Source organism: Branchiostoma lanceolatum, chromosome 2 (genome assembly GCF_035083965.1).
Source record: "Branchiostoma lanceolatum isolate klBraLanc5 chromosome 2, klBraLanc5.hap2, whole genome shotgun sequence".
NCBI classification, from domain to species: domain Eukaryota; kingdom Metazoa; phylum Chordata; class Leptocardii; order Amphioxiformes; family Branchiostomatidae; genus Branchiostoma; species Branchiostoma lanceolatum.
The window spans coordinates 21,070,046-21,095,639 of record NC_089723.1 but is presented as its reverse complement, the minus strand read 5'-3'; the positions used below and the strand labels follow the sequence as shown (position 1 = coordinate 21,095,639).

The 25,594-nt window shown below is 42.2% G+C and overlaps 2 protein-coding genes across 3 annotated transcripts; one reads left to right on the top strand and one right to left on the bottom strand.

Annotated features, from left to right (window-relative positions):
- Positions 1 to 181: 181 nt before the first annotated feature.
- LOC136427879 (porphobilinogen deaminase-like) lies at positions 182 to 9,281 on the bottom strand. The gene is made up of 13 exons (XM_066417083.1): positions 9,162 to 9,281; positions 8,423 to 8,497; positions 7,889 to 7,961; positions 5,885 to 5,934; positions 5,474 to 5,529; positions 5,137 to 5,214; positions 4,650 to 4,727; positions 4,185 to 4,260; positions 3,538 to 3,690; positions 3,071 to 3,190; positions 2,243 to 2,296; positions 1,562 to 1,654; positions 182 to 1,030 (listed from the first exon to the last, which is right to left on the bottom strand). The coding sequence occupies exons 2-13, from the start codon at positions 8,480 to 8,482 to the stop codon at positions 851 to 853; spliced, it is 1,071 nt and encodes a 356-aa protein (XP_066273180.1). The 5' UTR covers positions 8,483 to 8,497; positions 9,162 to 9,281; the 3' UTR covers positions 182 to 850.
- Positions 9,282 to 9,442: 161 nt separating this feature from the next.
- Positions 9,443 to 23,731, top strand: LOC136427878 (tetratricopeptide repeat protein 37-like). 2 transcript variants are annotated; one of them, XM_066417082.1, is made up of 20 exons: positions 9,443 to 9,503; positions 9,943 to 10,104; positions 10,782 to 10,925; positions 11,376 to 11,467; positions 12,067 to 12,139; positions 12,997 to 13,128; positions 13,567 to 13,656; positions 13,878 to 13,989; positions 14,470 to 14,709; positions 15,081 to 15,220; positions 15,584 to 17,672; positions 18,010 to 18,133; positions 18,607 to 18,828; positions 19,196 to 19,431; positions 19,776 to 20,023; positions 20,475 to 20,615; positions 21,218 to 21,361; positions 21,879 to 22,012; positions 22,606 to 22,732; positions 23,501 to 23,731. In XM_066417082.1, the coding sequence occupies exons 2-20, from the start codon at positions 10,015 to 10,017 to the stop codon at positions 23,576 to 23,578; spliced, it is 4,656 nt and encodes a 1,551-aa protein (XP_066273179.1). In that variant the 5' UTR covers positions 9,443 to 9,503; positions 9,943 to 10,014; the 3' UTR covers positions 23,579 to 23,731. The 2 variants fall into 2 exon arrangements, with proteins under 2 accessions (XP_066273179.1, XP_066273178.1); XM_066417081.1 differs by having other exon boundaries at positions 9,452 to 9,576.
- Positions 23,732 to 25,594: the final 1,863 nt, after the last annotated feature.

Below are 25,594 nucleotides of genomic sequence, written 5' to 3'. Positions count from 1 at the left end.
TTCTGATGAATGCCCTTTTCCAGCAGTCCTGTACCGCTGTCATAGAAAGGCCATCTGTCACACTATCCTCCCATAATGCCCCTTACCCTGGCGCTGGGAAGTTACCACACCCCTAACGTGACACCTGGTGACGTCAGAGAAGAATCACTCAAATATGAAGGACAGAGATCTGGCAGACGAGTCTATAAGCATCTTTTATTGCATTATTTCATCATTTGATGTAAACATACTTTACTTTGTCATTTATCGATTATAATCAATCTTGATTAGTATAGAGGAGGGCCTAGTATAAACTATATATGCTCTTTCTCTCCTTCTACACCTGTTTTACCTATTGGACAAATGTATAATACTGCAGAACGTACTTCAAGAAATTGATGTTATTATTGCAATTCGTTGATTGGCATCTGTATCATAATAAGCGCAATTTTTCAATATGCATGACTCAATTTCTAAATTCTAGGATAACACAAGATATACATAGTATAAGGATTCAAAGGCACATTAGATGTTTACTATTTGGATATTACTATACATGGAAGGCCACTAGTTGAGTTTAATCTACTTAAATCTTCACAATAACATAACATCAAAAAGCCTAAAACACACCCCCTATCCCAATCATAGCAATATGGAAACATCTATGTAATAATATCACTTTAGGAAAAGTACATTCCATTCTGAAGTTTTGGTCCATATCTATTTTACAGGAAGACAAAAAATGGCAAAGGTTTTGAATTCACATTGATTTCATTTCTATTCCTTATAAATTCAAATTAACGAAGATTTTTTTCAGGATATGAATCCACAACTTAAAACATATTGAGAAACTTGTCCATCTTATATTGCTTCACTTCTTCTCTCCTTCTGCATTCTGTTGCCTAGCAACGGACAAGATGTCCCCTGCCCCCTTGCTGATCAAGAGTTTGGCCATGTCAATCCCAAGATCCTCCGCTGCCTTCATAGCCTGATGGGAAACTGTCTGTGCCACCACGCTCACGTAGTGTTTGAGGTCTGCTGAGGAGGTATCCTAGGATGAAAAATTTAATGAGTTTTGTACTGATTTCAGTTTTCCACATAAGGCCATGTTGATTTGATTATATGGAGGACATCCTCTGCGGGTCCCAAAACTGATGCGAGCGTGCGAAAAAAAAAGTTTTGCCCCAAAAAAAGTGCCTTCATTATGAAGTATACGTGGTAAGAAAGGATGAACAAAAATAAATACACAGAGTATGGTATACCGAACAATATCTTGTTCTTTCACATCTTCTTGACTTTGGAATTGACTTTGGCATTCTACAACTGTTACATTAGTAACCATTTTCCAAAATGTTTTTTGCTTTGTACAATTTACAGTATGGCCAGATTTTTTTTAATGGAAATGGACGAAAAATTGATGTGCGCAGATGTCATCCATATAATCAAATATATATATATATTTTTGTTACCCAGCATACACACAGAAGGTGAAATATTCTGGAAAAAATACCTCCCTCCAATACTAAAGAGAACACAGGCCATATTAACAGCAGCGGACAGTGATATGTGTTTGAGGCCCCACCTGTTGTGGCTGTGTGTCAGACAGAGTAGTCTGCATGGTCTCCTTCAGGCACTCCGACCCATCTAGGCTCAGTACTGCTCCAGTCATGTACAACTGCACGGTGGATCAAACATAAGAAATGGGTAAATTTTTTTTACAGGGCTGTTGAAGGCTCTGTTTCAGGGCTGTTTCCAGGTTTGAATTTTTTTCCGTCCCTCTCAATGTTGGTAGTCCATCTTGTTGATTTTCTTTTGTTGAATCTGTCAGTCAAAGCTGACGAAAATACTTTTTCATGAATTCTATTTCAGGAAGTTAAAATTTTCGGGACAGACGGGGACATCTTTCTGTCCCAACATGCAAATTTACGTCCCAGGATGGAGGGACAGGTCCTGGAGACAGCCGTGCTCTGTTTGGAAGATTAGCCCACATTCTAAAGACATAAGTCCATCATTCATGGAAAAGGACTGTAAATCGATTAAGTTCGTGCTGGTTTAATGTTCATGGTTTTCGCTGTAACCTCTTCACTACATATACGAACTTAACCGCAAAAATGCCCACATCGCCTACCACCTTGTTTCAACTGTTTGAACTAAAAAAACAGCTTCTCCCTACCACGAACTTAAATCACCACAAACTTAAATGCATCTACAGTATGTTAAAAACTGCAGAACAGAGGATAAGACAATATACTTGAGTTCTTACCTCCTTGCCTTTAATTTCAGTGTACACGGCCACTGGTGTGCTGCAGCCGGCATCCTGAACAAAACATTGAAAATTCAGTCAGATACTTAAACACAATACACACAACTCAACATGTGAACATACAAATGTATATCAACACCAAAATACTTCCAAAGATCTGTGAAATACAGATTTCAACTTCAAGCTAAGCTAAACTGTACCTAAACTGTACAATCATTATGGTACTAAGAAAATCAACTTTACAAATTTGAGATCATATTAGAAATGAACCAAGAGAGGCAAAACTTTTAAAAAATAAAATGTACATTTTGCACAACGATCTCAATCTTTATTTCTTTTTTAAATTTTTGGCTCTTGGTGGCAAATGTGTAGATGTTGTCACATTGGCGCAGCAAATCTGTGTGCATTTTTTGGCAGACAGATTAGCCAAAGAGACTCGGTGGGCCTCACTCCACCGTCAAGGAAGATGAGTGCCTTTCCCAAGGACACAATGTTGGGGAATGGTGAGTATAGAACCCTGGACCTATTCCAAGTCTAACACTCTGTTTGGCCACACCCACATAATTTTGGCCCATCTTTAGGTCCTTAGTGCTGCGACAGTATAGTTGTGGAGTGGTAAAAAGCCTGTTTTTAGTGCAATTTGTTTCATTCATTTGATTTCTTAATCAGGTCATTGGCCCTCGACTTATTGGTTTTGCACTGCTGTGACAAAGTTACTTCTGCATTTGGTGCAGTATGACGCATACAGGACCCCCATATACATGTAGGTACTGTATGTACAACCCATGTAAATATAGGATGCAGCAGGACAAGAAAGCATGAAATTACCAGCTCCCTGAGTAGAGCTCTCTCTGCCACACAACGCAGCAGGGTCTCCTCATGGTTCAGCTTGGACACCAGGGCGAGGGTGTCAAAGTCATTGGCACGAACTTCCACTGCAAGGGCACCCTGGAGAAAGGCAGTGATGACTCACAGATATTTTGGGTTCTTTAGCAGTTAGACGTATCAAGATGACACCCATCTATTCACTTGATACTTTTGATTCAGTGTTTATATTTTCCTCTTTTTGAAAAGTTTTAAAACATTGTCCACAACAAGACAATTTGAAAGGAAACGTTTTTTTTTTCTTGCCGTGATGCGGACACAGAACAAAACATGGATTTGTTGTTCAGTACCAAGGGTAGACCTAACGTTAATAACGCTATTCGCTGACTTCAAATCAAAGAAACTACTGTAGCAATTTTCAAAAACCACAGGTACTTTTTGGTGCTGAATGTATCATCTAACACACATACCTGTCCCACCGCGTACAGACACTCGTCGGGCAGTAACGTCTGACTGATTCTGCTGTCCCAGTCCATCCGTTTCACCCCCGCCGCTGCCAGCACCAGCGCGCTGTACATCTCATCCTCGTCCAACTTACGCAGACGGGTGTTCAGGTTTCCTCGCTGTGTACTTGTTAAGGTGGCTACTCAATCGTTCAAACCCTTGTGGTGACAAGTGGTACATAGGGCAGCAGACTGCCTTGCTGTTTCAGTACTAGCAGAGTATATTTTTACGGGGAGGGGTTGCTAGCCCTTCACCTTTGATGTGCTAGAGGCACCCCCTTAAACATTTTACGTCCCTTCCTAAAGATGAATACAGCCCCAACAAAGATGCCATTTTCAGTATTGAACTGGAGTCTCCCAGATACCAACTACTAGTAATTGGAACCAGCAGCTCAACTGTGAAGCTGCTACCTGTTGGGCTACAGGGACGTCAAGGGAGCTAATCATGTAACTGTAATTCTCTTACAGCTCAAAGTGTCAAAACGTTTTATATCCAAAGCCACTGAACACGTTTATCAAAGAAGCATACAGCACTTCTTTGTGTCTCAACAAACACAACAAGTAGCACAAATTATGAGACTTGACACCTTTCTTCCTAAATGCAGAAAGGATACCACACTCTCAAACTTCAGGTGGGGATATTTCCTCTTCAGCTGGGCTACTCTCCTCACTGAACTGGTTCCTATCACACTGCAGACAGATAAAGGGAGAGAGATATTCTTTTAATAGGGATTGTGAAGTTTTCATCTTGTTGTCTTCAGATAACAATTCTATAAAACTTCTACTAATACTTTCAGTCAGTCTAGTACAGAACTTAGACAGTAGTGGTAGAACTTTAGACAACTGCTACTTCTACTGTCAGCCCTTGAGATACATCTATTCATAGCCAAACAAACAGTCTGAGATCAGTACTAGAGCCTAGCTGCCACCAGGCCTTCCTACAAGGGTATTGACTGTAGATTGGCCAAGAGAGTCAGTCCACAAAAAGGTTAACATATCTCCCCTTCTAGCCAGCCAATCCCTATGGTGTCCAAACTCCCCTGGCTACCTAGAGCTATAAGTTTTGAACATGTCCTCACCTGTTCTCAGGTAGATCTGCCAGGTGTTTTGTAGCATGTTTGGGGTGCATCAAGACAGCATCGTAAGGATCCTCCCTCCTGTTGACAGTTAATGTCATCATTAGTGTTGTCATCACTGAGCAACAAGCATTCCAAAGAGATCAGTATGGACATGATGCTAAATTCAAATGCATGGACCCAGTCGTGTATGCTGTGCAATCGTCATATGATCATAAACTGGCGGCATTCTTGGAATAGTCATGCATGTGTCTTCAAAAATTAATAGCTGTCTTGTTATGGAAAAGGCAGCCATAGATCCTTGTCAAGCAGTTGGTTCTGTCATAGCCTGCTTGAAAATTCTATGGCATCAAAATTGCATGATGACATACATGTACATGTGTATTACAAATGTATGACTGCACCGTATACAACAGCCACATCAAACCTAACATGCATGTATGACATGTATATAATATAGTCCACTGGATAGCAAAATTTGCATACTTACTCCAGCACAGCACCAATGACCATATTAGGAGGCAGGGTTGACTGAAGGTCCTTTAACGAGTGCACCACAAAGTCTACCCTGTAGAGATATGATAGAAAACAATTAATACACTAAACTAATTATAACTGTTGTAGATACATGAAACAAACAGGTAGAGTAGCAAGTACTCTTAAAACTCGAGTGGCAGAAGGAATTATTTAAAATTGTTATTTTCAGCTTGTCATTACTTGTTCACTTGGTAGTTCTTGTTACTGCAGAAAGCAAGCTTAAATTTAGCATGTTAAATCTTTTGAGGCATTCAGCATCCAAAAGTGTAATCAAACAGCAGAATACCCACCGACCATCATCCAGTGCCTTCTCCAGCTCCTTGGTAAACAGACTCTTCTCTCCTATCTAAGAAAACAAGTCAAAGTGAACTTGTATCGGTAGTTATGACAGACCAGAACAAATTTGATGCGGACAGAGCAGCAAACAGTGGGATGATAGATCTTTGAACATATAGTACACGTGTGTATACTATTGTAGTTTGTCAACTAACCTCCATTAACATTAATCCACCAGGTTACAAAGATCCGCCACTTTGAAAAACATTGGGTTTGAGAGAACTCTAGTGCAGCACCAGCACTAAATGGTCACTCAGTCAATGATCACTAGCGGAAAGATAGACTGTCTTCAGATAATTTCTAAAAGGTGGTCATCATTCCTACTCTTTGCCTGCATTGTACCTTACTGTGAGGCAATGACATACCTTTGAGAGGGCTGTGTCAAGGATCTTGTCCCCGGTGGTAGACATTGAAACTGCACAGAAAGAGAATAAGCATTGAATAGAATGAATAATGCTTCATAAAAAAGGTTACCAAGAGAACAGTTCCGATGACATCAGATTACCTAAATGTAATACCAGATATTGTCTATGGGCTAATTCCTGTGGGCTATATACGAGGGGTGATCAAAAAGTCCTCGGCCTCACCTAGAAGCGATGGGTGTAACTTCCATTCTTGGGTATAACTGTATACTATGACATCTTAAGACACTGCCCACAGAAATGCAAATTTTCATATTCATTAAGTAGCGCGCAGCGCCCCTTGGAAATCAGCAGGTGTGAAGAAAATCACAAAATGGACGTCACAGAGGTTCGTGCTGTTATCAAATATCTAACGAAAAAAAGGTATGACACCCAGGCAAATCCACGAAGACATGGCCAAGACACTTGGTGAGGACTCCCCTTCTTATTCCACCGTAAAGAAGTGGGTTGCTAACTTCAAACGAGGCAAGGAGAGCGTGAAAGACGACCCAAGGTTGGGACGCCCCAAAACAGCCACCTCGGAGAATGAAGTTGAGGCCATCCATCGCATGATAATGAATGACAGACCTGTGACCATCCCACATACAGAGCATTCATTGGGCATCAGTTTTGGCTCAGTTCAAAATGTTTTTCCAACATCTTGGGGATGAGCAAGCTGTCTGCAAGATGGGTACCCCGAATGTTGACTCGTCATCAGAAGCTGAACAGGTTGGAAGTTTCCAGGACACTTTTGGCCCGTTTCCAGTCTAATCCGGCCAACTTCCTCAAGAGATTTGTGACCCAAGATGAGACGTGGGTTCACCACTTTGATCCAGAGTCAAAAGAACAGAGTAAAGAATGGACAAAGAAGGGGTCGCAGCCACCCGAGAAGTTCAAGCGCGTGGCATCGGTCGGCAAGATGATGGCCTCTGTGTTCTGGGACAGCGAGGGAGTCATCATGATTGACTACTTGCAAAAGGGTCAAACCATCAATGGAGAGTACTATGCTTCAGAACTGCGACAGCTAAAAGCAGAAATCAAAGAGAAAAGGAGAGGAAAGCTCCGAGCTGGCGTGCTGTTGCTCCAGGATAATGCACCTGTTCACACAGCACAGGTGTCAGTGGCAGCAGCAAGCCAATGTGGCTTTGAACTCTTACCCCACCCTCCCTATTTACCTGACCTGGCTCCGTCGGACTTCTGCCTGTTTCCTAAACTGAAGTCCCACTTACGTGGTCACCGTTTCAAGACTGATGATGACGTCATCCATGCTGTTGAGGCCTATCTAGAGGCCCAAGATGCAACCTACTTCCAGCAGGGGGTAGCAATGCTGGAACATCGCTGGACCAAGTGTATTGAAGTCAGAGGAGACTATGTTGAAAAATAGTGCGAGAAAAATTTTTGTTCAACAACGTTTTTTGAGAGAGGCCGAGGACTTTTTGATCACCCCTCGTAGACATGGCCATACCAATTTTATTTGTTGATTCTCTGATTTTTTCCTGAAAAAAATGGAGCGACAGGGTGAAAAAAACATTTGTTTGGCAAATAGTCACATACATAACATAAAGAATAAGAGGATTATTCAAGTTTCGGCCTTGTATGGCTCATCTTATGCAATTAACCCCTTTCTTTGATCTAGTAATCATAATTTCATTTTCAGCAACAAAATTACCTTTTGCTATGCGAATATATAGATTGATATTGAGAAATAGTTGTAACAAATGAAAAACTATAACTTATGATAAAATGTGACCACACTTCCTATGTATGTGCTGGCCTTTATAATCTATTTTGGTGGCTATTGAATTTTATAACAAATAGTAAAATCAAGAGTAAAAATTTGTAAATGGGAATAGTGACCCAATCTTTTTTCTTTTTTTCAAAATGGGAAAAACAGGAGGCGATTCCGAGAAGCAAAAAAAAAATTGGTGTGGCCTGATAATAAGTGAGATTTTACTATTTGGAACTTACTTATGTCAAAGTCTACATCATGACACAGTTTCTTCAGAGATGCCACCACACTGTTGGTCTGGATCATGGCAAGCTAGAGCAACAGGAAAAAAAAGGAAAATGGTAAATGTCTCTTAACCTTAAGCACACTGAAGTAGCTGTTTGGCACTCAATTTCCTATTGGTTACAGAGTTAGAAGCAGTCAAAAATCAAATGTCTACCTACTGGTGAGATCAAAGATGATTTTCTGATCCTCACTTTTTCTGTCTTCACCAATGCTATGAAAGAAACTAGCCTCACAAATGGTGACAAGTAAGTAGTTGTTAATATGTAAAACATTTGAAAGATAATCCATGCTCCTTTCAGCAGGAAAAAAATTAGGGTGGAAAATTCATAAATTCTGGAAGAAGAGGTGATGTCCACATTGTAATCATTGCTAAAAATTGCTTCATACATTTTCAGCTGAAAATCTGGAAAGAAACCAATCCTCCTGAAAATGAAATGTCTATCTGTTCCATTAAAATACATTGATAATATCCACAAATGTTTCTGTACCTGACTTTTTCTCGTCCCGACTCGTACCATCTTCCTTTGCTCCATGCTTTCTGCAGACATTCTGGGCAGATTGAGCTAAGAAAAAGAAACACTTTCTCTTTTAATTCTAAACTTCAGGAACAACTCTGACTTAGCACATGTTGTTAACATAAGGTAGGCTGTGGTACTGCAGTCCACGTGAAGTCCGCTAGTCGAAATACTACGGAAAGCTGAGAGGAAAGTAAATGGCTATTATATAAAATTCTAGCTGTGATTTAATCCCGGCTTTGACACCCAAGAGCGGCTCTTGTCCAATAACATCAATAAAACGTCTTGTCGTATTAAACCATAACCTTTAGCCATCGCTCACTACAGTGCTGTTCTGGAAATTTGGCGGAAAACATCCACGAACACACAATTTATACTACCTCCTTGCCTTGATGAATCACGATTCCAAATCCTCTTCCTTCGTTGTTGCACGTACTCATGCACGTACATACATGAGTACGTGGTGAGAATTGGATACGGATTTGCTGTAGTTTAAGGGCCTTAAACGCGCCACGTTAGGTTTTCTAAAATTTGTTCCCACGCCAAGGAGGCTATTTAACCTGGGCAACCTTCAAGCCAAGCAAAACATTATGATCACATAACATATGGCAGAGATCGAATTTGAACGTCACTAAAAACGATTTTACACGCAAATATACACCACATAAACTCCTCAGGGTTACTCTTAAACATGATCCTCCATAAAACTTACCTTACAAGTACTTTAACACCTTGATTGGCACTTTTAGGCGCAGATTTCATGAAATTTCAGGAACGTGTTCAGAAAATGAAAACGTGATGATGATTTCTGCGGTGACCCTTGAACTTTCACCTAAGAAGGCGATACAATGCAAACAAATCGACTGTTCAAATATGTGGCTAAGACGTTATTGTAAACATAGTACAAATAAGAATTAACAAAAATACAATACAAAGAAAAAAGATTAAAAAATCGTTCTTAACCCATATTTTGGACCTGGATTGTATATAAACACTTTCAGGCTATTTCTACGTGTTGTCGCCCTCTAAAGGCACTGAAGTTCAAAAGTTCCGGGTTGGTATCATTTCAGAATCTGCAGTTTTCTCTGTCTTTTTATCTCCTTTCGTTGCTTCTACTGGAGACAGCGGTAGGTAGACAGTAGTGGCTTATCCAGCTAGCTGTTTGTGATGCAAAAGTTTACCAAATTGCCCTTTGGAAAAGAATGTTACGTCAAATCGAAGTCGCTGAGCAACGTGGCTAATTTTCATGATGAGGAGCACGTCCAGTCTCATATATTGTAAACGTTACTGGTCGCGATGACATTTTTAGATAGGAAGGATCAGAGTGAAATGGAGGAGCGTGGTTGTATAAAAATGTATAGAATTACTTGGGTGCCAGTGGTTCGCCTGGCATTTTGTAAACCAAAAAATGTGATGTGTATATCTTCAATCTTCACTCTTTATTAGCTTTAATACTAAATTATCTCATCCCTTGTTCCCCTCCCCCTCAACAGAATTTCTCCTTCCCCATCCCTTGCATCTCTGCAGTCCACTGTCCTGACGTCACATGTGGATGGTCCAAGACCATGTCCAGTAAGGAGACCAAAGCAGCGCTGAAAGCTGCACGAGAGGCCATCAGGAAGAAGGAATACAAGGAGGCCCTTAAACATTGCAAGGTAACATCACTACAGGATTAGATTATGTAACATGCAATACTACATGTAGTACATAAAGTTCCTCAACGTATGCAATATCAAATTTGGTGATTCTTTTTGTTAAACTCGCTTTCGTACTACATGACAACCCAGAAACCAGAAAACACCAATTGCCATACTGCTAATCCAATCATACCAACTTATCTCAACGTGATCTCCAATTCTTTAAATAGAATATTAATCATATCAACTTTTTCAACGATATCATAGAAATCTAATGCAAATGCCCTGAATACAACACAGCATTCCCTTACTAGGGAGCATTAGAATGCAGATCATATTGCTTTCTTAGATGCAACAAACTTTGAACTCACTTGACTCACATTAATTTTAGGTGCGCATTCTGGAAGTCACACTACAGGTCCTTAGCCCGGGACCTCCCCCCCCCCCCTACTTTGCCCCTCGCAGGATCATCTGTGGGTTCAGTTGAAGTTGAAGTTTGTTTGGGTTTGTTCAACTCAAGAATGTTGCAATGTAATATCAATCATTCACCCACCCTCCCACTCTTGGGAAATTCTTTTTTGTTTTAGAACTGTAAAACATTAAAACTCATACCAATACTCCTTGTCATCTTTCAGTTTAGTTTGTAAGAGTGCAGATTATTATACAGATTAGTACAGTACTCAATCTGCCAACAGGATGTGCTGAAACAGGACAAGAACAACTACCATGCGCTGGTGTTTGTGGGCGTGGCGGCGGCGGAGTTGGACCAGCCTGACCAGGCACAGGCGGCATACAGACGGGCAGCGGAGGCCGAACCTGACCAGCTGCTGGCATGGCAGGTATGTATCGGTTTTTGCGAATAAAAACTCATCTGTGTTGGAAGAATACATAATTGTGCTATTTGAACTTTGATCCAACACAAAGAAAGAACTCACCAGCAGTGAATCAGACATATGATGAAGGTCAGCGAGATCAACCAAAAATTCATGGTGGGTTCTTTCTTTATTTACTAATATTAGCCTAGAGGTCCCCTGGGCAAAACTGTTACTGCATGGTAGTACCCACAATGTTATCTTGTTCCAGCCAACCCTACACACTGGTATGGAGCTTGCTATAAATTAGTGGTTAACGGTTTAATACATTGCACTTCATGCTGTTTGGATTTATACAGAATAACATTGTGCCTGGTAAATAAAGAAAGCATTTATGACCTGTATCAGTCTTCACGGTCTACATGGGTTCTATGAAAAGCTGAACAGAATACATGTATAATCTGTTTTGTTGTACAGGGTCTGTGTGGGTTCTATGAAAAGCTGAACAGACCTGACCAGAGACAGGAGCTGTGTGATGTCTACAGCAGACTGATGAAGCTGTGTCACAGGTGAACATTAGGAATATTGTGTCTAAATAACTGTATCTGTATAGCTGGTATATCTGCTCTTCAGCGTGACACACCAGCTTCGCACACACCCAGCGCAGTAGCAGCTCAGACAGGTTATATCATACTTAACAATCTGTCACACTTTAAACCTTTGCACATCTGACTGCAAGCATGTGGACTCTCCGACAGTACTTGATGGCAACGAGTTCTATTCTATGTATGTAATAGTTGTAGAAAAATGTGAATTTTTAAACATATCACTTGTACATTGCATTGATAACTCTGGTACTTTATGGCATGATTTTTTTGAGCTGGTATTAGGTACTACCGTTTTTAGTCATTTTGTACATGCATAGTCTGGAAATTTTTCTTGTTTTCAAGTGACATCCGCTGCAGATCTGTTTTCATTGCTGTTCCTGTGTCTTATAATGAATATCTTAGCAACTAAGTAGATATCAGTGTCATCTAATGTGTGCAGTTTGTGTTGAATGTGACTGCAGAGTTTGACATCTGAGAATATCCTTTTGCTAGAAGTTATCTTACACAATAAGAGGAAAATCACATGATCTGTTGATTCAATGTTCTTCTCTCTTGAACAGTGATAAATCCAAGTGGGAAGAAGTTGCAGCAAAGCAAGGAGATATGCTGGCCAAACTCGGTGATGTCAGAAAGGTGCCTTTTTGGTCTTTTTTGTCAAATATTTTTGTCAAATAAACAGTAGACTAACCAAATTAAAAGCCATATATACTCATACATGTATCGGGGTACCTGTATTTTAATGTCCCTATAGCTCAACTGATACCAGCTTCACAGTTAAGCTCCTGGTTCCAATTTAGTTGGTAACTGTGAGACCCTGGTTCCATCCTGGATATGGCATTTCCGTTGGGACTGCACCTGTCTTTCAGAAGGAGCATAAAATGGGGGTCCAGGGCTCGAAATACTGGGTGCATGTGCACCTGTGTGCACCCAAAATTGGAGCTGTGCACCTAATGTTTGACTGTGGGTGCACTAGTGCACCTAGATATTTTTGTAGGCTATAGGGTAAAGGTACTATTATAGTACACTAGTAAACAGTATCAGAAAAAGCAATACATTTATACAACCCTTTGTTGCACTTTCTTTGATGCACTTCTTGTCTGAAAATTGGAAGCTATAGAATTACAGATTGGAGTTTTAATTATAAATATAAGAGCATTAAACTGTAATTATTTTTTGCTGATATTCAACTTAATTTTATGTGGTGCACCCAAAGTTCTTTCTGTGCACCTAATGCTCTTGGTAGGGTGCACCAGTGCACCTATTTGGAGATTCAAATAAAAACAAACAAACAAACAAGGGGAAGGTCTAGCAACCTCTCCCTGCAAAGTTTACCATATTACTGAAACAGCTACGTAAGGAAACTCCCTGCCCTATATGCCACTAGGCACTACAAGGGACTGAACAAACGATGTTCTCATACCTCTATCTCTTATATTTTACTGATCGATTTCTCTAGTGACCATTTTTTATGTACTCATGTTTCCGTGTAGGCAGTTGAGGTCTGGAGGGAGATTATCGTTGCCAAGGAAACAGATGGAAACGACAACGTGACTGAGTTCTGGGTTAAGATCATCACACTGGTGTCACAACAGAAGGACCTGTCAGCAGAGGACATGGACTTGGTAGCTTTAGCCTTGCTTTTTTGTCATTGCACTATTAAGCCCTGGTAACACATCGCTGAACATGGCTCCCGACCACCAGTCAACCAAGGTTGGTGGTAGGTCGGGAGCAGTCTGACCAGTTTTGGGAGTCAAAAATGACTCCCAAACACACCCTCACCACCATTGACTAATACTCCAAACCACCGGCCAGTCACCAGCCGACCCAGTCCAGACCTCCCGTCCACAGCCAGACACCGGCCAACCGCACCGAACACCAGACAACCACAGCCCACCTAGCCCCCGAACCACTCTCAATCAAGGTTGGGGGAAGGTTGGGAGGCCATGTTTGGCTATGTATAACTGGGGCTTAAGATGTGGACCTTACTGATCCGTTTATTGCCAAAATGTCATTGTACTTCTATGAAGCCAACCAATTTTATTCTTTTTCCCCTTTAACAGTTGAAGAAGGCCTACTCCACTGTTGTAGAGTCTGGTAAAGTCAGTGGAGAAGACAAGCATTATGAGGGTTACATCAGACTTCTTCTAAAGGTAAGAAGTGTGCACTCTCTAACCTCAACAATTTGTATTAATTGGTTTCAGAATGAGAAAACAACAGATAAAAATGACACTACTGATCATGAGTTTATGCTTCAACGCATGAAATATATATATTACTAGCATCAATAAAGGGTTATGAGTATTACAGTTTCCTTTGTTTCAAAATTTCAAGGTCTAATTCATTTGTGATTCTTTATTTCTCTGTATTAAAGAACCAGTTAGAGTCTCGAGCTCAGATAGAGGAGCTGTGCAGGGACATGTCTACCACACACCCTGACAGCACCTTTCCACTACAGACCCTGTGTCTACTGGGGCTAGAGGATGGTAAGTGTTGTGTTAGTATACACTTTTACACAATAATCTCAAACGATAGTTGTTGTTTTTTTTCTAAAAGGGGCCAAAAGCAACTTCATTTTAAAATCCTGTGTCCAAAAAGTGAGTTCCTACATGTACCCCTAATCCCTTATGCTACATGTACCCCTAATCCCTTATGCTACATGTACCCCTAATCCCTTTATCTTAGGTCAGTTTCAAACATTTCAGAATCATCTCTAACTATCAAAAAAGTTCAAAACTTTAGACAATATTCTCTAACCAAACACTGTTTCAGATTCAGTTTCAGACATTTTCTGATCTTTAACTAGAAAAGACAAGATTCAACGGCAAACTCTCACATACTGATTTCTAATCAAACATGGTTCCAAACTAAGTTTCAGACATTATCACACTAATCTCTCACTAGAAAAGACTGTAGATTCAGTGTCAAACTTTCACTTACAAATCTGTAATCAAATGTGGTTCCAGATTCAGTCTCAGAAGCCGCCCTAGCCTCCTGTACCAAGCTCCAGTCCCTGGACCCCGACAGTTCTGCAGCCCAGCTCCTCCAAGGGTTCCACCTGCTTCACAGGGAGCCTGTTAGAGCCAGGCAGCTGCTTCAGACAGGTGTAGGCAGCAGGAAGGACTGTGTGTACGGCTGGCTGCACCTGGCAGGGGTGCAGGTGAAGCTGCACGACTATGGGGGAGCAGTGGAGGCGGCTAGACAAGGTCGGTCTCATTTCTGGTTTGTTTGTTCAGCCTAGTGGCACGTAGTGGCACATAGGGCAGCAAGTTTCCTTGCTGTTTTAGCAGCAGGTTCAGTTTTTACAGGGAGGGGTTGCCATCCCTACCCGTCTAATGTGCTTGAGGCACCTGCTCGAACACGGGACCCCCATTTTATGTCCCTTCTGATAGACGGGTGCAGCTTCAACCGAGACACTCTACCCAGGATTTAACCGAGAACTCCTAGTACTAGTACTAGTTACCAACTGATTAGAATTGGTACATCCCTTGTTAAGATTTCTAAATTGTAAAAATAGATATCATGTATGGGCATACAGTAACCAATCATTCTTGTTCTTGGTTCTTTATTTTTGAAGGTTTAAAAGTCCTGGAGAAATTACAAGGTGTGAACAACAGGGACACTTTTCAGAAGAAGCTTACACTTCTACTTGGAGAAGCCCTGACTGGATCAAGACTTGCAACTAACCTGACAGAGGCACTTCATCTATACACTCAGGTATAGCAAGGGTCTTCTCTAGCAATGTGATGCTACTCAATATGGACACTATGGGAACATTCACACATGCATCAATTTGAGCCTAATTTGCAAGAAAAGGAAACACTTTTCGCTACTTTAAAGTATACTCAAGGGCTGCAATTACAGTAGGGGTATCCTCACTAGATAGCTTTAGACAATGCTTGCAGCTGCAAAGGTTAGTTTTAAGAGGTTGTGTAATATAACAACGCAGCATGCTTGCAAAGCTGGCATGTTACGCCAAAGCCCAGTTTTACCATGTATACAGAATGAATGGGATTATCATCCAGTAACATTTGACAATCGCTTCTTCTATAGTCTAACCCTTATTCCTGTTGCATGCAGGAAGCTGAAAGGGACCCGTCATGTCAAGAAACAATGAAAGGCCTTTGTCAGACGTATATAAACCTGGGAGATTTGGACAAGGCAGAGGAACTCTGTGTGGAAGCCTTGAAAACTGACGCCACCCGACACACCATGATGGCACTGCAGGGGTTGGTGTTCTCACAACAGGAGAAGTACCAAGAGGCAGAGAAACAGCTGAAGAAGTCATTAGAATTAAACCCTGATGTTGCCTTGTACCACTTCTGGTTAGGACAGTTGTACTGGACCATGGGAGAGGAAAGCAAAAAGGACAAGTCCAAGTGCATGACCAGCCTGCTGAAGGCTGCAAAGCTCGACCCGTACCACTCGGACACATTCTTGTACCTGGGACACTACTACAGAGATGTGGCTAGGGATGTGCAGAGGGCAAAGAGGTGCTACCAGAAGGCGTTTGATCTGGACCAGTCCAGCGAGGAAGCCGGGGCCGCGTTTGGAGACTCGTGCATCGCTTTGGGAGAGGAGGAGGCAGGACTGAAACTGTACGTCTCTGTAACCAGTAAAGCAAGTGCAGGTACAGCCAAGTGGGCCTGGCTGAGGCTAGGGCTGTACCAAATGCAACACGGGGAGGGCACACAGTCGGTGAAGAGCCTGCAGGCTGCACTCAGGGCCGATCCAAAAGACCCTCACTGTTGGGAGTGTTTAGCGGAGGCGTACCTGAGTCGTGGTGGGTACACCGCTGCCCTCAAGGCCTTCACCAAGGCTGCAGAACTCAACCCTGAGGCAACCTACAGTCTGTACCAAGTAGCAGCAATCAAACAAGTGCTCGGGCAGTTTCCAGATGCCATTGCAGAATACCAGCTCATTCTGGAGAAGGATCCTGCTTACGTACCTGCCTTAAAAGGCTTGGGAGAAACATACCTGGCACAAGCCAGAGAAGCACTGAACGAGTACTTGAACGGGAGGGTTGTAGATGCATCTCAGTCTGCCATCCTTGCTCTGTCCAAGGGGGTGAGTGTGAGAGCAGACCTGTCATGCCTGTGGAAGCTGCTAGGGGATGCTTGTACACTGCTCCATCCCATCTCAGCAGACCTGGTGACATTGAAGGTACCTGGATCACTCCTGGGGAAAGGGAAGGAGGTTGTTGAAGACCAGGTTACGGGTAAGAAAGACGTCCTTGCTCTTGGTGGGCGATGTTACGGCAGGGCGCTGCGCCTGGCGGAGGACTGCTCCAGCCTTTGGCATGACCTTGGCTTGAACTACTTCTACCAGGCACAAGAGGACAGTGACAAAGAGGCTGCCAAAGGTCTTGTAGAAAAAGCAACCCAAGCTCTTAAGAAGGCAATAACGCTGGAGAGTGGGAAACACAAGCACTGGACAGCACTGGGTGTAATAACAGCTTCTAAGGAAGCCGACAATCCTGAACTTGCACAGCATGCCTTCATCAAGTCCATCCAAGCAGAACCCAACAACGTTGAGGCGTGGACCAATCTAGGAGCACTGTACCTGAAGTTTGACCAGGTAGAACTTGCTCACCAAGCATTTAAGGTTGCACAGTCCCTCAACCCGTCGTACGTAGCATCTTGGATCGGCCAGGCGTTGGTGGCCGAAACCATCGGACACGAGGAAGCCATGGACCTCTTCCGCCACACCACAGAGCTTGGCACGCACCTGGAAGGCGGGATGGGGTACGCCAACTGGGTGTGCGCCACGCTGCAAGACACGACAAACCGGAGCAGCGACGTGTACAGGTACAACATCGTACAGATGGGGGCAGTGATGGCGGCAAGCCTGGCATTGTCGAAATACACGGACCGCGTTCACTCCAACGCCACCGCCTACAACATGCTGGGGATACTCCTAGAGCACCAGGGCTTGCTACAGGGGGCAGAGAGAGCATTTTCCAGTGCAGTGAAGCTTTTGAGTACAACAGATGACCAGGACAAGCTAAATAAAGCACTGTGTAACCACGGCAGAGTCCTGTGTGCAGGAGGAAGGTTCCAGGAGGCGGTGACACAATACCAGGCTATCACACCACTGGTGGAGTTCAGAGATGTCTGTGGGTTGGCACATGCTCTGTACAGGGCTGGGAAATTAGAGGAGAGTTATGGAGGTAATGCATTTTTCCTGCCATCAGGAAGTACATTAGCCTACTCCAGCATTAATGCACTGTAGTATTGTAGGATCTCAGTTCTTGAAATGATAATGCACATTAGTCAAGTTATATTAGCTGTTATAACACTTTGTCGGAAGATTGTGCAAAAATCTGCATTCTGTAATATTCTGTAGCAAGCAACCTCTTGGCAAAAGAATACTTTGATTATGAATCATTTTTGAGATTGCTCAAGAAGTGTACATTTCTCCATGCAAAGTTATCATCATGGTCTATTTTCAACAAGATGTAATTAATTAGTGCTGTGTTAATGATATGTGCCCTGTGTTTCCGCTAGCCTACGAGCAGGCTTTCCAGCTGGCCCCCTCGGACACAGACAAGTCGTGCGTGCTCGCGGCCATGGCCATGGTGGCACACAAGTTTGAGGACGTGGAGAGAGCAAAGACTCTGCTGTTCCGATGGTAAATGACTTCACACGGCTTGATGTCTTATTGCCTGTTTTTTTACAAACATGAAAATGGAGGTACAGTTTTGGGCATGTCTGTGTTAGTGTGTGTGTGTGTGTGTGTGTGTGTGTGTTAGTGTGTGTGTGTATGTGTGTGTGTGTGTATGTGTGTTTGTGTTTCCGGATTTTGAAATCAGCATAACTCAATAACCTTTGGATGGATTACAATGATAGATTACACTGATGAAATGTAGTACAGTTATACAAATGTATGTTATGTACTCATGACCACCTCTGCACAAAAACCACTTGGCCGTTGTGGCTATTTTTGGTGGTACACGGTCTCTTAGATAATTTTCCCCATTGACCCAAACATTAAGAATCTTGTCTATATTGACCACCTGTCTACTATGACAGTTTTCTTCAAGTCCCATGAGTGGTCGCTATAGACATGTTTGACTGTTATTTACATCTTTCCCTCTCTGACAGCTCTCAGCTCCAGCCCCCGAGTGTCCACGGTCTGCAGGCCCTGTGTGCACTGGGTCTGACCAATGGGGACGTGACGCTGGCCTCGGCGGCGCTTGCAGAATTGTTGAAGCAGGGAGACGACCAGCGGTTCCTACGTGATGTCAGCTTCCTCACGGCCTGCCTGTGTGCCGCGCAGGGGGACGACATGGCTGCCAGGAACGCCATCCTGAAGAACATCCACAAGTCAGTACCATTCTTAACTCTGTACACACTGTGGCATTGAATGGCCAAGTAGCTATGCTACTTGACACGAGATCAAGAGGTTGAGGGTTCCAGTCTTGCATTCCTGGCTAAACGTTTTGTCCTTGGGAAAGGCATTTTACACTCCACCTACGTGTAAAAATGGGTACCTGATCCGTCTCAGGCTCGGACATCACTTATTTCTTTTCAAGATGATTGCCAATAGCTATCAGAGCAGTTAAACAGTTGTTTTTTTCATAATGTGTACAACAGCTATAAGATATTTCTTTAAAGATATAAAGACTTAAAGTTTTGATGTGTCTTTTCAAATTCAGAGGCTTTTTTCTTATTGTATTGATGTTCCTCTCAGGTACCCATCAGAGACAAAGTTGTGGGAGCTTCTTGCTTCCTTCACCCTCCAGCAGCAGCCGCAGCATGCCACAGCCGCGCATGCAGCTGCGCAGGTGCCCTACACCCTGACTGCCACTCCCACACAAGAACAGGCTCTGTCTCTCAGTATGGCGAAGCTGGGAGCTGGGGTCCACACCAGGGACAGACGGACGGACGGACTGGTCGCAGCACAGAAAGCTGTGCACCTCTACCCAGGTGGGGAATGCATTTTCCTTCTATTCCCTGTAATTTCATTTCTTTTTGCGGGGATTCAACTTCGCTATGGAAATTTTTTATTTTGGTGTCTCAGATTCGCAGTCAAAACAATACGGCAGCACAAAAAAAGTGTTGTTGCAGTGTTATGATTTTGCAGTAGAGAGGCACCTCAATAATTGCAAAAATGAAACCACCACAAACATTTCAAGGTTTGTATTATGTTATTTCTAGCAAGGGTATTCTAATAATGGCAGATGTAGCACTGTACAAATTCCTACAAGGTCCAACTGTAAGAAAGATCTATTGCATTCCAGTTGTTCATTGTATCCATATATCATTTCCAGGTCAGCTGACATCGTGGCTAGTTCTGACAGCAGCGGTGTATGCCAACAATGTGGTGTCAAAGGTTAAGGGTCAAGGCTCATACAGGGAGGGTGCTGACCTGGGCTGTGGGAGAGTGGTTGCAGCACTGCTTGAACAGCCTGGACAGCTGGAGAACTCTCCTCTCGTGAAGCAGTGGGCCTCTGTACAGACAGTCAGCAGTCTCATGGAGCTGGGGAGCTTTGACGAAGCTAAGAACGCTTGTAGCGAGGTACTGTGTTTGGCTGTCCGTCTTTCTGTACGTCCAATGTCCAATTTACTACTACATTCAGTCATAACAGCATCTGTCCTTAGTGCTAAGTGACATTCACACTGATAGTTACAGTACTTTTGGTGATAAATGACGTTCATACTGACTCTACCATGCCTGTCCTTGGTACTGAATGAATAACCCCATATACAAGACAGCATGTGGTTTTTCCTAGTTCTGAAGAACCTGTAGGCTGATGTTTTGGGTCTGTCCTTGGTGCTGAATGACATTTACACTCTGAATTGTCAGTGTTTTTTGGGGTAACATCATGTGACTCCACGTCTTAAAGTCCTTGGCACATCTAACCATCATACTATACAGCAAATTCAATCCTTCATGACAGTATGAGAGTAGTTTTGGGCAAGCTACATCTAGATTGAGATACAGTTTGAGATACATTTTGCTTCTGCAGGAGAGTCCCCCCTCCCCACCCCTCAGCACCCTTGCTGCCATGGCTGACATTGCTGAGAAGGTCACAGCTGGACAGCCTGTAGATTCTGTGGAACAGTTGAGGATAGCAGTGCTGTCAAACCCAACAGCTATGGCCTGGCAGGTAGGTTCTTCTGTGGCATTGAAGAAGTTAGATTAGGAAAGCCGTGAAGAACAGTGGCGTCAAATGGCCATGTAGCTGAGCTAGCGGACACGAGATCTAGAGGTCACAGGTTTGATTCCTGGCATTCCTTGCTAGACGTTATGGTCTTGGAAAAGGCACTTTACATGACTTTTCTTACTCTACCCAGGTGTGAAAATTGGTACCTGACTTCGGTTGGGGAGGTAAAAGGTGGTAGAAGCCTCCACCTTCCAATAGCGTGTCCTAGATACAGTAGATAACAACCCATTGCTCTTCTGGCTTCAAAAAAAATGGACTACCTTTACCTTTACCTTACCTGTCCAAATCTAAAGGGTGCTGTGTTTGAAGCCCCACATTTCACCTTGTAAACCGTACATTTCGTATGTACAGTACAGTAAAGTTTCACATGCCAGTTGTTGTTTTTTTGAAAGGTACATGCTTTAATTTTCCTCTATATTCTGACACTCAGACTCTTGGTTCTTTCATGATATTATATATGTAACGTTATATTTGTAGAGGTAGAGAGCTTTGAATATTTGTTGAAAATTCCTGTATTTGAAGCGTTATGTTTTTTTCCTTTCAAGCTGCTGTCGGCAGTGTACCAGAGCCAGGGTATGGTGGTGGCTGCAGAGATGTGTTACAGACAGAGTCTTCAGGTGGCCACCTCACCCCAGGGGAAAATCACTGCCCTGCTCAGACTGGCCTACCTGGCTCTACTCATGGTACAGGTCAGTCTCCTGTGATTTGTTGTAAGACATGATCATAGTTGCATGAAAGCTTTGCATTGGTAGATTGTCCTATAGATCTAGCACAGGTTAATCTAAATATGTCTAAATGTGAATATACAGTAATGCCTGTCGAAGGCACCCGCTCAAAGGGACTCAGCAAACATAGTTGCCATAGACAGGTGTGATGGTCTTGATAGACAGGTTTCTGCCAGACAAGGACTGAGAAGGCATCCCGCTCAAGGCAAACCCAAGGAGGTTATAGGAAGACCTAATGTGAGATTGCAAGGCAGTTCACTGTATTCTCAGACAAAAATTAGGCAAAAACTTTATTCCTTGTACTCTTTTACATGTGCATCTTCCCCAACAAGATTTTGAATCATACGTATTTGGCAAAACCTTGCCAATTGGTGGAATATTTTATACCATTCCATGTTGTAACAACATCCATGTAGTAGTACTAAAGATTGTCCTCATATGCCATGTGTCTTGTCCGTTTAATGCTGATATTTACCACCAGACCAAGGGTGCAGACGTGGAGAGATGGAAGTCACTGGCTCTAGAGGCCACCAATGAGGCACTGAAGATAGACCCACGGTGCACTACTGCTCAGCTACTACAGGGGGCGCTGTACTTCTCTTTGAACAATATCAAGTAAGAGCATTGACTATTACAGTATTAGCCCACGCTGACTTGATTATATGGATGACATTCGCATGCTAATCAATTTTGGTCCGTTTCCTAAAAAAAAACTTTTTGATCATACTGTCAATCGTATAAAGCCGCTACAAGATGAGCAAATATAAATTGGAAAAATCGAAAAAATGGATGCTAATGTCAAAAGATGCCTACATCAATTCCAAAGTCATAGAAAATGATGTGAAAGAACAAAAATGAAGAAAGTATTGTTTGGTGTATGTTCTGTGTGTTCTGTCATTTGCTCACACTTATTATATTTCATAATGAAGGCAACCTTTTTTTACCAACATTTTTTTCTTCACACGCTCGAATCAGTTTTGGAGTGCCCAGAGGATTTAATCCATATAATCAAATCAGTATGGCCTTATTTGCACATGAAAAATGGACAAAGGATTGTGATGTGAAAACGTTCCAGATCTTTTTGTCAGATTATTGTCAGTGCAATTCCATCTCTTTGTTAACCTATAATTCCTTTCTTTTCAACATTTCAACATCATCCTGGAATGTATTCTGAAAAAAATTATTCCACGTTCAATCCCCTCCTCCAGACAATCTAAGAAGACTCTAGAACGCCTCCTGTTTAAGAAGTCAGTAGAAGAAGATCTGACCATCTCGGTGGGAAGGCTGTACCTCTTAAAAATTCTCCTGGTCAAGGATGATGCTTTGAAAATATCGGTAAGCTTTTAGAATATTTCTATCCTTTTTTCAGCATGTTGAGGTCTTGAAGATGTTCTTAACAATATCAAAGAATCACAGGAAAATTGGTTGAGAGCTGCACTATATATCTATGAGTATGAGATTGAATGTAATTACTGGTGGTAGCTGTGATTTTAATGGCGAAATAGACTTTAGCGCTCATTATTTTATTCAACAAGCAGCTTACAAATCTGGCCAGCTAACCACCCCTGAGTTGCAAGCCGCATTTGCTTGTTAGACAAACACAGCTCTGATGGTCAATCAATTGTTTATACAGTGAACATAACAATATGGAGTTTGTAAACTCAGGGCCTCTCTTGTAGATATGTTCCCTTGGAACTAGGGTGTCTATTTTTATTTTGTAAGGCCATCTTGATGTTGTGTGTTTTGGTTTGGTCATTCTTCCTGACCACGTAGATTTCATAATGAGGGCAACTTTTTCTTTTAGCAATCTTTTTTTTTATTCATTCACACGCTCATATCAGTTTTGGGGTTCCCAAAAGGATGACATGCATATAATAAAGATAATATGGCCTAAAGGTATTTTTTGGGCCAACCAACTTAACATTGTCTGGAGCAAATCCTTCCCCTCACCAACCATTTTTCCTCGGTCCTGTCAGTGATTGCTAAGACCAAGTTAGGCTTGACCTATTTCAAACCAAGTCATTTCAGTGCTGTGTATACTTCTGATGATACCTGGAGATGTTTTTTTACATGTCACCAAGCATCATGTCTTTCATCTTACAGGAGTTACTTCAGACAGCTGAGGAACAAGATGACCCTTTGTTTGAGAGGCTTAAGCAACTAGCTGGAACAAATAGCTAGGATCACACAGGCATCACTCTACAGCCACTATACATATCACCAGTCCTGTCATACTATAGCAATCTGCTAGCTGGCGCTTCAGTACCAAAAATGAGCCCAACTTGTGATGGAAAAAAAACAATTTCCAGGATCGAGATCCAGAGCTTCAAACTATTTCTCTGCCTTTCAATGTGTAAAGTCACCTTTAATGGACATTAAAAGTAAAGACATGAAGAGAAAACATCTTGATACTTCAACAGCTTAAAGTGCCTACTCTTCAATATACAGCTTTGACCACTATCTACGATTATGGTCTCATTTCTGTATTACTCCGAGTGGGTACCCTGAAAGAGTCCGTGCCCCAAAAAATGAACGGCTGCATGAACGTGTGTGTATATTGGTGGGAAATTCCCTTTTAGCCAGCCCAACCTATCTCAAGCGTCAAACTGATGAAAGCTTGTTTGTAACTGAAGAAGAGTTAAAGTTTGGCAGCCGCGCGCGAGGTCGGACGTCCACAGCCGGACGTTGGCGGTAATTCGGTCGATCGCGTTCAGCTGGAAAGTGCCTATTTAGGGGGTGTAGCTAAGTGCCGTTTGTAATTGCCATAAAAAGGTATTGTATGCCAACTGGTAGTTGGCAATTTTTTCACATGATCTAGGGTACATGAGCTCAACAGAGAATGAATGACATTGGTGCATTTCTTATAGCTTCATTACGAACGCGCCCATGTAAAACACGTTTTATAACATGTAAGCCTATGGGGCGAAAAAACCTTATTCTCTCAGATTCCCAACAATGCTGGATAGTGCCCTCTACCGACTGAAATGAAAACTACATATGTGTAATGCTGTCTTTATGGTATCTTTGCCACATTTCTGATAGATAAGCTCAGATGCTAATGAAACATTATGAATGTTTCTCTCCTGTTTGCTGAATTTTAAAGTGTAAAAAAATTTCAGTTAGATTGTCTAATGTTTGAGATATAGACTGCTGAAAATGCAATGAATAGAGAAAAAGATGAGACATGAATTGGTAGTTCATACAAAATGTTGTGCAACTTCAATGAACTCAACAATATATTTAACATTAGACTAAAATTAAGATGTCAAAATGCTAATTTGAGAATAAATGTGTTCCCAGGCAAAAGTCTTATGTTGTGAATATTAGTCATCTCAACCTGTGTTTGATAGAGTAAAACAAATCACCTAGTTAGGCAGAAATAGCGAGGTGGTTCTGTGTGCTTGTATGAGCTCTGCACACTTCATTGTGCTTGTGAATGAGTACCATATGATATTATAAAAACTTTTCCGTCTTCATGCAATATGATACAAGTGGGACAGAATGAAGAAAGATCTCTCCTTGTATTTTTTGTGTGCAGAATCTCTTCTGTCATGAATAGAATGATAATAAGCAAGTCTTTTTGGTCCTTTCACGAGACTACTTCAAAGGTACCCCAAAGTCTATCTGTTCTGCAGTGGTTTATCATAAGGCTCTGATGCAATGATGTAGATGACTTTCTACACCCACACACACAAACTAACCCTAGTTAGTGTCCAGAACCTTAGTTTGTCCCAGAGACTCAATATAGATATGTTATGGCATCTCAAATGAGACAGTGCTCAGACCATTGTGTTTTTCAGTTTCAATATCATTACAATCCATCCAGAGGTTTGTAAGTTGTTCTCACCACAGATATTCGGAAACACACCAAGTCAGACACACGCGCACACACCAAAAACAATACCTCCATTTTTCATGGAGGTAACTAGTGACCAAAACACTGACAAGCCAGTGACAGTAATTATTTGTAACAAATGTCCGTGAGGGTCAGATGGCCGGGGGCTGAGGCCATAGGTTAACCCACGTGTCAGGGGACTAGAAAACATGGCACGTACATCAGTTAAACATAGGGCAGATTAAAGTAGAGTGGAGCTCGTTGCCGCCAAGTACTGTAGGAGCATACTCACTAGATAGCTTTAAAGAACGCACACACTCAGATGTTCAAAGGTTAGGTATGACAAGTCGTTCAGTGTAATA

Bases quoted from the DNA above. Each gene is read 5' to 3' on its own strand.
- LOC136427879 (XM_066417083.1), bottom strand. From the start codon at position 8,482: ATGTCTGCAGAAAGCATGGAGCAAAGGAAGATGGTACGAGTCGGGACG. The intron at 4,261-4,649 runs GTGAGGACATGT...ATCTGTCTGCAG, and splicing joins GCAGATCTACCTGAGAACAG to TGTGATAGGAACCAGTTCAG. The intron at 1,031-1,561 runs GTGGGGCCTCAA...TTTTCATCCTAG, and splicing joins CTGACACACAGCCACAACAG to GATACCTCCTCAGCAGACCT.
- LOC136427878 (XM_066417082.1), top strand. From the start codon at position 10,015: ATGTCCAGTAAGGAGACCAAAGCAGCGCTGAAAGCTGCACGAGAGGCC. The intron at 13,990-14,469 runs GTAAGTGTTGTG...ATGTGGTTCCAG, and splicing joins TCTACTGGGGCTAGAGGATG to ATTCAGTCTCAGAAGCCGCC. The intron at 14,710-15,080 runs GTCGGTCTCATT...TTATTTTTGAAG, and splicing joins AGTGGAGGCGGCTAGACAAG to GTTTAAAAGTCCTGGAGAAA.